Source organism: Agrilus planipennis, unplaced genomic scaffold (assembly GCF_000699045.2).
Source record: "Agrilus planipennis isolate EAB-ADULT unplaced genomic scaffold, Apla_2.0 scaffold17, whole genome shotgun sequence".
Lineage (NCBI taxonomy): Eukaryota > Metazoa > Arthropoda > Insecta > Coleoptera > Buprestidae > Agrilus > Agrilus planipennis.
The window spans coordinates 1,229,377-1,241,346 of record NW_020439021.1 but is presented as its reverse complement, the minus strand read 5'-3'; the positions used below and the strand labels follow the sequence as shown (position 1 = coordinate 1,241,346).

At 32.5% G+C, this 11,970-nt stretch overlaps 1 protein-coding gene across 1 annotated transcript; it reads right to left on the bottom strand.

The window, feature by feature from the left end:
• Positions 1-960: 960 nt before the first annotated feature.
• On the bottom strand, positions 961-11,030 carry LOC108744320 (putative serine protease K12H4.7). The gene is made up of 12 exons (XM_025976271.1): positions 10,873-11,030; positions 10,541-10,672; positions 5,808-5,989; positions 5,392-5,503; positions 4,745-4,868; positions 4,437-4,605; positions 4,124-4,235; positions 3,616-3,739; positions 3,196-3,331; positions 2,836-3,092; positions 1,584-1,701; positions 961-1,429 (listed from the first exon to the last, which is right to left on the bottom strand). The coding sequence occupies exons 1-12, from the start codon at positions 10,936-10,938 to the stop codon at positions 1,111-1,113; spliced, it is 1,851 nt and encodes a 616-aa protein (XP_025832056.1). The 5' UTR covers positions 10,939-11,030; the 3' UTR covers positions 961-1,110.
• Positions 11,031-11,970: the final 940 nt, after the last annotated feature.

The window sequence follows — 11,970 nt, the reverse complement described above, 5'->3', positions numbered from 1 at the left end:
CACGGAGAAAACTAAATTTTTATGGCAAAGAAAAAATTACAATTTTCGATTGTAAATGACTGAATTTGTCGTAGAAATTGTAGAATTTATTAGACAACTTGTAATAATCTCAATTTTGACATGCTTTTTTAAAAATTATTTCAAGTTTCTTAATTATTACAATCAAATTTGTTATATCAACTAAAATACCCAGTAAATTTATTTCTGCTGGGATTTTATTTTTACAAATTCGGCTCCAAATTGTAATTTTTATTATTTTCGCTTACGAAAGTGGGATAAATTGTAAATATCGCTTTAATAGTTAAATAAACTTTCGTTTTTCATTTTAGCATTGTACTATTGATTCACTATTTTACTCTGTTTTAATAACAGCTTTAGATATATCTACCCCCTCTTGTCCTCTTATCTTATGTATCGGATTTCTGTTGTCTTCAAACTGACTCGTAATTTTTTTTATCTACACTTTCTCAGTAGGTACTACCCAAAATTTGATGTTGATCATTTTTTTTTATTTGTAATTGTTACTTTATTAATTTTCAGTTGTAAATATAAACTCAAAAATAACAATAAACAAGAAAAATGTTACCTTCCATTTACAGGACCATAAAGGTTTAAAATACTTAAAATAAGTATTCTCAATTAACCTTAACTTTTCAAAAATGCAAAAGAAATATTCCATCAACTTATAATATATCTCTTTTACCTTATCATTTCTTTTCTTTTTTTAAAATTACCTTAAATAGGATCATACAAACCCTCATCACTACAACCTAGCATATCACTGTATTCATCCCATATAAAATCAAATTGATACCTCACGTTTGTATCTGTATTTTAGCTTACAGATAAGAGGTAAGCACATGAGCAGGGAGCTTTTTTTGGATATTACAGAAAGTAATTGGTATTAAATAATGAGGGGCAATTGAAAATTTAAAATTATAGGTACATTAATAAATAAACTGATAATAATGAGCTTTATTCATGTAAATAGTAACAATTTGATTCGTAAATAAAAAAAAATATGGTGCACTATACATATGTATACATTATATACATCTTGAGAGAAATAAATTGTATAGCAAAAAAATAATAAAGAATAATATCAATAAGTTATTGGATTTTTTCTGTTGTAAATTCAATGATTTCTTCTTTTTCGATTATCCAGGCAGTTATTGTGTTCATAATCCTGGTTTTAGCCTGTTTCATCTCTTCGGAATCTGAATCCCTAATCGAGTACAAATCGGCAGAATGCGAAGTACCGTTAACAATAATTGTAATTGCGTTCTCATTTAAATCATTCAGTAATCCCACCCTCGAAAATGGATCCACCCAACCATGGTATGTAATAAGTCGTGTTACTTTCGGCTTTATACCACCATAAAACAAATTTGTCTGTTCAACTCCACTATTGACTGTGTAAGAACCAAATCTAAAAATTATTTTAATCACTATCGAATTTTTAGTGTATTTTTTAACTGAATAATTAGGAATGCATATTTTGAAAATCTTCGCCAGTATGAATCATTACTTATTATAAAAAGATGCAAAGGGTAATAATTCACAATTACGAGAATTTTACTTACTCTGCCCCAAAAAGGTCTCTGCACAGTTGATAATACAAATCTATAGTGAATGTGTCCCCAAAAGCGCGCGTTTGAAACCAACCAAACTCAGCACACATTTGATACATCCATTGACGCACTTAAATAAGAATAATGTAAGTAACAAATGCGAAACAACCCCCACTTTCTTCAATCTTTATTAATTTTGAAAACAGGGACAAACGATTTGCATGTTTACATTTGTGGACGATATAGCGTCACTAACATCTACCAAGAGATGGTCTTAAATAATAAAATAAAAAGTAAATTGAAAACATTGATATGCAAAGTAGGAAAAAGTAGGGAAAGAGTCAATATAAAAATAGGAAACGAAAAATTAAAAATATCTAGTCACTTCTGTGCTCGCGAGCGGTTAATTTAAATAACACGCATGGACAAATAATCACCAAATTAATTGGGAGAAGGCAGAGATTCTCCATCTGGAAGTGCACTGGTTCTGGTATAAATATAAAGAAACGGCATTTATCCAGCAACAATGAACGTTTAACTATCCAAGTATGGAAATCAATGACATATGGAAACCGCTGTTGAAGGTGATTCCGGAACTCCAACTCAATCAACCGAAACGAACACGTAGTTTTAAGTTTACAATTAGTTATCTGATGACGACTGGAGATATTTACACAGTCGGAACGTTGTAACGGTATATTACATAAAGACATGGAAGTCCCAAAGTCTAAGTGTATTTCTAATACAAAAGTGTCTGTAACTTTCAAACAAACAGGGATGTGTAATGTTGTACTTTTAAGGAAATGCGAAGATTAGCTCAAGATAAGGAAGAGTGGAAGCACTTGAAAGTACAGTCATACTGACGACCCTATGATGATATAGTTTGTAATGTCTATTGATGTCCTTTGAGTTTTCTAGAGTTTTTTAATATCTTATTTAATATTACTAATAAAAATTGATGCTCCACAGTTTTCGCTTCTCTCTATTCATGTAAAAAATTAATATATTTTTAATTAGCAAATTCGGGCATTACTTCAGTTCCATGTTTTCCCTCAGCAACTTATATAAAAATTTCTACTCTTTCCTTCGATTAAGAGCTTTCGTCAAATTGACAATAACCACAATAAGTGCCTATATCATATTCCTATCAATACTGGTAACAAAACAGTTAAATGAATATGTAGAAACAGAATGATATCGATAAACAACAAAAATTGAACCCCGTTTTGGTATTTCTATTTACAGTCGAAAGTTGAATACCTACAATCGTCGTTTGTTCCCATTTGTGTCGTAGAAAGAGATCTTACAGTGTCATCGTAAGAATCTAAACATCCTGAGGTTGGTGCTGCATACTTTGCTAATTTTTCCATATCAGAACCTGTTTGATTCTCGAGGAATCTGCACACTGCCACCAAATCTCCCGGTTGCGCATACTGAACTACTGTTCCAAGGTTGAATGGAACAGAGCTAAGAAAATAAGATCTATCTGATTCGACTGAACCATTAACAACCTCACAAGCACTGAAAAAAGTTAAGAACATATTTACGTGCTGTTGTCTAGTAGCCGATATATCTAAAGATACTTCCATTATGTAAATGTAGCAAAAATTAAAGGAAGACCCACCGAAATAATTGTGACACGTTGGCGGAACCCTCTGGAGTTTCTAGCATCTCCATTATTTCCGCCATGGCATTTCTGATTAGTTTTGGACAAGTGGGGGAGGCAAGGCGTAAATTTTCTTCCACAACTTCATAATATTCTACAAAAAGGTGGGCGATGCTTTTATGTTTTGTATTGTTGTCAACGTATGCCTCACGTAACAATCGATACGGAGACACATTTGTGCCATTAATAGTTTATACTTTAGGATCATAAATCATACGAAGCTATAAAAGTTTTCCGAAAATGTTTGACAATTGTAAAATATGTAATAAGCCTCCAACGAAAGTCAATCGCAACATATTATGTTTTCCTATATTTCGACCGTGTTTTACGGATTAATTTTTATTATACATACGCATGTTTTTATGTCTCTTTCTTTACCTGGGAAATCAGCTTTGGCATATATAGTACCACTAGAAGAATAAGCAATGTCTATTAAATGAGGATATTTTATTCTTGCCCAAGTAGCTAAAGCCCCTGCGTACGATGAACCCTGAACTACCACCTGAAAATTATTGCAACACTAATTTTCTGTTCATTTATGGTACACAATGAAATCAAAGAAAAGGTGACTCCTCCATAAAAAATCAACCCTAATTACACAATTAGAAATATTTATTACGCTTTTCTAACTGAAACATTATTTTCTGCTCAGTTTCATTTATAAAATCGTGAAGGCGCTTGGCATGTTATTCATTAAAAAAAAGAATTGGTGCAATATACTAACAGGCACTAAAAAATTTAGTGAAATATTGTGGTCTGCATAAGAAAAAACGACCGAAATATTAGAGTCGTTTGACAATGCTTAAAAAACAAATTAGTATAAAATTTTGATAGATCTAATTAAAACGATGATTTTAATATTTAATTGCTCATTATAGCTACTCACTGTACTGTTTCGAAGTCCTGGTATGTTTTTCTTTTGATAGTCAATGAAATACGCAAGGTCTGCTAGAGCTTGATCAACAGACAAGTATTTTAAACTGTCGGTCGTTAAGTCACTATTAAATAAATAACTAATTATAAGAGATTGGTGTACACAAGATCTTACCACAATTTAATAATACGTTGTAATTAAGAAAAAGTATAATGGAAAGTAAGCGAATTACGAATGTGAAAATGGAAAAGGCCTTTGTCTAATTTTAATCTGACTAGATACACATTACTTAAAAGGTAAATTAAAGAATGTAAATCATTTTTACCCTATTGGATAACTGTTACCATAAAATCTATGCTCTGTGTGGAATAAAATGGCATTGTGTAATCGGGCTATATCAACAAACAGTCCTGATGTAATCCATCCTGCTGTTATATTCCATTCGCCCCCTATAAACACGAACATGGGGCGCCCTTCTTCATAAAACTCGTTATTTTNGTATCAGCCTTGGAGGAGATTATGTTGAGAAATAAAAAAAAAAAATTTTTAAAAACCTTGTTTTTCTTGGTCAGGCCGGAAACTTATCAATCCACCCTCGTATGTATGCAAATATTGTTACGTCTCTTTCTTTACCTGTAAAATCTGCTTTAGCATATAAAGGACCACTGGAGGAATAAGCAATATCTACTATATGAGGATATTTTATTCTTGCCCAAGTTGCTAAAGCCCCTGCGTATGATGAACCCTCAACGATCACCTAAAGGTTATCGGAAAACTAATTTTTTGTTTATTTATGTTTGATACAGAAAATTTATTTATTCACTTAATAATGAAACGTAAAGTTGCTACTACGTCTTAACTTTTAAAAATCAACTCTTGTAAAATTTTAATTTATTGAATATATCAGGATGGCATACATATTAGAAAAACATGGCGGAGGTGCTCGGCATGTTATTCAATAAAAAAAAGGATTAGTACAATGTGCTAATAGCCACTAAAACCTTTACTGGAATATCGTGATCACATAGTCAACAAATAATAAAAATCGTTTCAAAAGTTTAGAAGAAAATCAAAGTCATACGTGGTACTTCATAACAAATAAGTAAATACTTATTAAATTATCATATATCTAATTAAAAGGATGATTTTCATGTACGTTGTACTGAGTAGCAGTTTAATGTGACGATAATCTTTTGAATTGGGCCGTTTTTGAAAATTATTTTTCTATACTAGGTATGTATGTAGTTACCAACTAATACTTTTGTTCATTTGGTACTCACTGTACTGTTTCGAAGTCCTGGTGTGTTTTGCTTTTGATACTCAATGAAATACACAAGGTCTGCTAGAGCTTGATCAGCAGATAAGTATTTTAAACTGTCGACCGTTAAGTCGCTATGAAATAAACAATAAATTATAAGAACATAAGTTTTCACTACAAGTTAATAATGCATTGTAATTAAAAGTATAATCCTATTGAATGAAAGGTGAGCGAATTGCGAATGTGAAAATGGAAAATGCCCTTTATCTAATTTCACAAGATCTTACCACAATTTAATAATACGTTGTAATTAAGAAAAAGTATAATGGAAAGTAAGCGAATTACGAATGTGAAAATGGAAAAGGCCTTTGTCTAATTTTAATCTGACTAGATACACATTACTTAAAAGGTAAATTAAAGAATGTAAATCATTTTTACCCTATTGGATAACTGTTACCATAAAATCTATGCTCTGTGTGGAATAAAATGGCATTGTGTAATCGGGCTATATCAACAAACAGTCCTGATGTAATCCATCCTGCTGTTATATTCCATTCGCCCCCTATAAACACGAACATGGGGCGCCCTTCTTCATAAAACTCGTTATTTTGTATATATCTCTAAACAAAGCTTTATATTAAAAAATGTGTGAAGATAATTTTTAATATTGTATTTTACCACAATAGTAAAATGTTGAGCTTTATCTTTTTGTGAGTTAAATCGAATTGGTTAAATAATTCCGATTCTGCTTTTGGTATTTTTTATGTAGTTAACAGTTATAAGTAATATTTAAAAATTTATAGACGAGTATTTACCATTTGCCACGTTCTGTTGTCTGCAGGGTCGAAATGGTCAACCCTTTGTGTAAAAGTACCCCATTCGGGCGAAGTTCTAAATTCAGGCTCCTCGGGCGGCGGTATACGATGACGGAAAAGGAATAATTTTCCCTAAATAAATTAATTTATTACTGTGACGAAATAAGAAAAAAATCATTTGATTCGTTGCATTCCCGAGTAGAAAATAAAAAGGGTAGGGATCCGGATCGGATCCGGCATCCCAGCTACCCTATTAATCAATCAATCAATACGTAAATCTCGGCAGGGCCGGATAAAAAATGTAACGACTTTAAAAGGCAGGTCCGGACCTTATATGATCCATATCAGGGTACCCTGTTTGATCCTGACTAGGTTAACCTACATGGAGCAAATAAGGATATCTTGTAAAGTCCTGACTAGGTTCATCTACACCGAGCGTATTAGAATATCCTGTATGGTCTTGACCTGATAGATCAAGATTAAAATAAGGTTCAAGTAATTACAACTAATTATTCGTAATTTAATATATTTTTCATAATAATAATTTTTAGAATATAAAATTTTGAACTTACACACTCAAACTATGTAAGAATGTAAGATCTTATTATAATAAAGTCCATTATCATCAGTCAAGTTCCCTGAANCCTGATCAAAACTATCTTTTTTATTTTTTTTTTGGTTAAAGTAATTATATTTATTATAAACAAATAGTCTCCAATAAATAGTTATGGATACAACACATTTGCTATTATTACATTTGTATTGAAGTTGATTTTCAGGATCCATTTATTTCATTTATCCAGGAAGTTATTGTATTCATAATCCTGGTTTTAGCCCGCTGCATTTCATCGGAATCATCGCTACTAATCGAGGACAAATCGGCAGAATGCGAGGTGCCGCTAACGACAATTGTAATTACATCCTTACTTAAGCTACGCAGTAATCCCATCTTGTACCACGGATCCGCTGTGCCATGGCATGTAATAAGCCGTGTTACTTTCGGCTCTGTGCTACCATACAACGAATTTGTTCGTTGAATTCCGATATTGACCCCGTTAGCGTTAAATCTAAAAATTATTTAAACTACAATCGAATTTTTAGATTTTTGTTTTAACTGAAAAATTAAGCCAATGTTTCTTGGAGTTACTATCGCAAAAGAACGTTAATTGTACATCATGACTATTCACAATTATGAGAATTTCTACTTACTCATTACCAAAAACATCGACGCATATTTGATAATACAGATCTACTGTAAATAAATTGCCGAAACCGCGTGTTAGAAACCAACCAAATGCACTGCATGTTTGATATAGCCACTGACGACCTTAAATAAAAAGAACATAAGTAATAAAGAGTAAAAAAGGAACTTTAAAGTAGAGAAGTATTGTTTCCTTATTCTTCCAAATAAAGAAGAAGGATACCGCTGGAAGAGCAACGGTCCCTATTGCAGCCATGTGTTAATTTGAACTCAAGTTTGGGCTTTTCTTCTTGTATTATATTTTATCTCTCATCCATTCACTCAGCGCAATCCTTTAGGGAAAAAACATGGATTTGTCAAAAGTATCAACAATGATACCCTGCTAGCAACGCTCCAAAACTGGAGACAGAAAGCTGATGCTGATACTTTCGACTGACTTCTTCTGATGCGAGAAAACGTCAACGATGGATAACCTAGAGCATGTGGCCGATAAACAAAATACTCGTTTTATAAGGGAAGTTTTAGATGACTAAAAAAAAACTTTTGGGTGTTTCATTCCCACCAGCCAGTAATGCCGGTGGACGGGCAGTCCCTCTGGACTACTCCAGAAGGTAGGGCGGAAGGCCCTCTTCAGCCTGCTTTCGGGAATCGTGGGAATGGGTGGGTGGTGGTTCGGGTGAGAAAGATGAGACGGACGAAATGAAGACAGAAGAGAATGAAAGATTCTGTGGAATATTACTGCCACAGCATTTGCCTAAATGATCCAAGGAAACCACAGAAAAACTTGGACTAAGGCAGACGGACCTGGAATCGAACCGGCGTCCTCCCGAATGCTAAGCAATGGTCTAGACCTCTAGGCCATGCCGCTCGGTAGATGACTCAATCAACTGCTGCATCCAGGGGAAAAATATAGCTTGAAAACAAATGAAATCGGAAACATATACCGAATACTAATCCAAATAACATCTCTGCATTTTTGGAAACAGTTAATTACTCCCCCTTCTCATTCTGGTAATATCTATACTGTTGTGGTATTGAGGGGTAATTTTCTTTATTTACATTCATTGGTTGAAAACTTACTATCGTCGTTTGTTCCTTTTCGTATATCAGAAAGAGATTGTATATAATCTTGATAAGAACCCATACATCCTGAGGTTGATCCTATATAATTAGCTAATTTTTCTGCATTAGAACCTCTTTGATTCTCCAGACGATTACATTCCTTCTCTAAATCGCCAGGTTGGGAATATTGAGCTACGTCACCAAAATTTACTGCAACGGTGCTAAAGAAATAAGATGTTTCAAGTGCTACTGAACCATCTAGTGGCGAACAAGTGCTGAAAAATTTTAAAAACACTATTCAAATACTACTTTCTAACAGCAAATGTAAAACGACATATATGTGTTATGAACAAAGTGATTAATAGTACATTACAAAAAATTTCCGCGCAGTTTGAAATAAATATGAGAGGGCAGTGTGATTATAGAAATAATCAAATTGACTGGGCATTATTTATAACGCCTTATGTGACAGAACAATTACAACCAGGTTTTATTTCTGTTCTCTGTGTTCGCTCGTAATATTCGTAATGTCAAGGATACATAAGGAATTTCAAATTATAATGATTTATTTAGCCCTAAGTAGCTTGTAATTATTCGTAATGCGCGGCGTTATGGAAAATGCCCCTATTTAATACTTGATTCATAATATATACACTTAAATAAAAAGAGGACCTACCGAAACAAATCTGACACCTTAGCAGAACCCTGTCGAGTTTTTAGCATATCCGATATTTCAGCCATGGCTGCTCTGATGAGTGTCGGACAAGTGGAGGAGGCAAGGCGTAGATCTTCTTCCACAACTTCATAATATTCTACGCAAAAACGGCAATTGTTTATCATAAACGTATGCCTGAGGCGGCGATCGATATTTGTCACAATTGGTTTGGTAATGAATAAAAATGTAGATTTTAGAAAAGAATAACTTCTTATTAAGATATATTAATCAAAATTGTAACACAAAACACAAAATAAACTATAGAGAGTTTTTTGTTTCTTAATATTTAGATCGTTTTTGCGGATCAATTTCCTTGATACAAGAATATTAATATGTTAGTAGTCTTTCGTTACCCGTGAAATCAGCTTTAGCATGTAAAGGGCCACTGGAAGAATAAGCGATGTCTACTACATCAGGATATTTTTCTCTTGCCCATGTTGCTAATGCTCCCGCATATGATGAACCCTGCACCACTACCTAAACAAGTATAATTGCAAAACTAATTTTCCCTTCATCTATATTCGATACAGACGAATATAACAGGTGATGCATTTGGATAGATCTAATTAAAACTATTATTTTCGTTTACTTTGTACTATGTTGCAGTTAAATGTGATGTAATGATAACTTCTTGAATCAGACACATATGATGTAGTTGTAGTGATACTTTTGCTATTTACTCACTATACTATTTTGAAGTCCTGCTGTGTTTTGCTTTTGGTACTCAATAAAAGATTTAAGGTCTTCTAGAGCTTGCTCAGGAGTCAAGTATTTCAAACTTGAGGTCCTTAAGTCGCTAGGAAATAAACAATAAACTATAAAAGGTTTGTCTACACGAATTTTCACTGCAGTATGATAATACGTTGTAATCGAGAAAAATAATAATCCATAATCCTATTGAAAATGGAAAATGCCCCTTGTTCATTTTACTAAATACCTATAAAATGGTAAATTAAAGAATGTAAATATTGCTTACTTTATTGGATAACTGCCACCATAAAATCTGTGTTCTGTTTGGAATAAAATGGCATTCTGTTCCTGAGCTAAGTCATAAAAAAGCCCTGACGTAATCCAATCTGTTGTAATATTCCATTCGCCCCCTATAATCACAAACATGGGGCTGCCCTCTGTATAAAACTCGTCATTTCGTATGTATCTCTAAACAGAGACATTTAATCAAGATTTCATGTATTTCAAACACTACCGACAACATTTCTTCAAATACTGAATAATGAAATTTTGAGACAAACAATTAATTATTTTTATCTTTTTATCAGTTAGGTACATAAAATTGGTAAAAAGGTTGAGATTTTACTTTTGATATTTTATAAAATAGTTAATATTCATTTTTTTAACTATTTTATGATCTAAAATTTACCATTTGCCATGTTCTATTGTCTGCTACATTGAAATGGTCAACTCTTTGAGTAACAGTTCCCCATTCGATTGATGCTCTAATTTCTGGTTCTTCGGCCGGTGGTAGTCGATGACGGAAAAGTGATAATTTTCCCTACATAACTTAATTCATTATTGTACTCAGATAAGAAGAAAATAATATAATTCGTTACGTTGGTGATCGGAGAAACAGATACAGTGATCAAAACATGTAAGCGTTACTGTGATAGCTAACAGCAAAATATCCAAAAAACTTATAAATGTAACTTAATATTGAACTATACACTTTTCATCAGTATAGTTTCCAGGACCCACCTCAACTAAAAACGTTTCTGAAGTCAATAGAAGTGTCAGTGTACCAAAAAGTTCCCACATTTTCATTAGCAACACTTTTACACTTACTATTATTAGTATACTTTTCTGTTTTCCACTAAACAGTGGAACTCGTTTCAAAAACTAAATAACAGCGCAACTTTTACTCTCCTTATATGTATAAATAATAACATTGTATCAGAAAATAAGGAATTATCATTCGATTGATAACATCAAATGCTTAAAACATCATAATCTTTAATTCTATATAGCTTTTACTATCTCTTTTGTTTTACTTTTTTTCATACGGCGAAATAATATAATAATTATTTATTATTTTACGGTATAATTGGTTAATACAAGTATTAGTAATTGTATGCTTATTAAATAGGTGACAAATTATATTATGAAATTATGGTATAACAATTCTCCTATTTTAAGAAAATAAAACACCAATGTTACTTTTCTTCTTCTATCTTCAATAATGTTTCGATAAACCCATACACCACATGGTTATTGTGAAAATCTATTATTGCAGATTTGTATACAGTATGAATTTCAATATTGGTTACATTGATAATTTTAAAAAATATTTTTATCAGTCTGATCGGCTTTCCAAAAATCGTCAAGGGGCCGAATACCTATTGTTAGAATAACCCAGGAGAGTACCTATTGATTATAGAGAGGAACTAATAGTGTATTGAGTCCTTTCCGTTTTGTATAAGTTTTCTATTGTCTAAATTTTAATGTGCTTTTTGTGTTCGGTAGACCCAAGGATAGTTTTTTGCATCCTGTGCGTTTTAAAGTTAGATTGCTCGTGCTACACGTGTCAGTTGCTAGCGCGTCCTTCAATTTTTTGTGGTGTTTTCCAAAATCTTTGTCCTGATAAAAACCGTTAGAACGTGTTTCCAGATAAAACTTTATTATTATACATAATTAAATTGGTTTCACCTTGTGACTTTTACCTAATGGACTATTATATACAAGTATTTAGTTTTAGTGCATCTACTATTGATTCAATTTTACCCTGCTTTAACATGAGTAGCTAAAGCTAAATGTTACTTGTAGAGAAACAAAAATAAATATCATATATATATATAT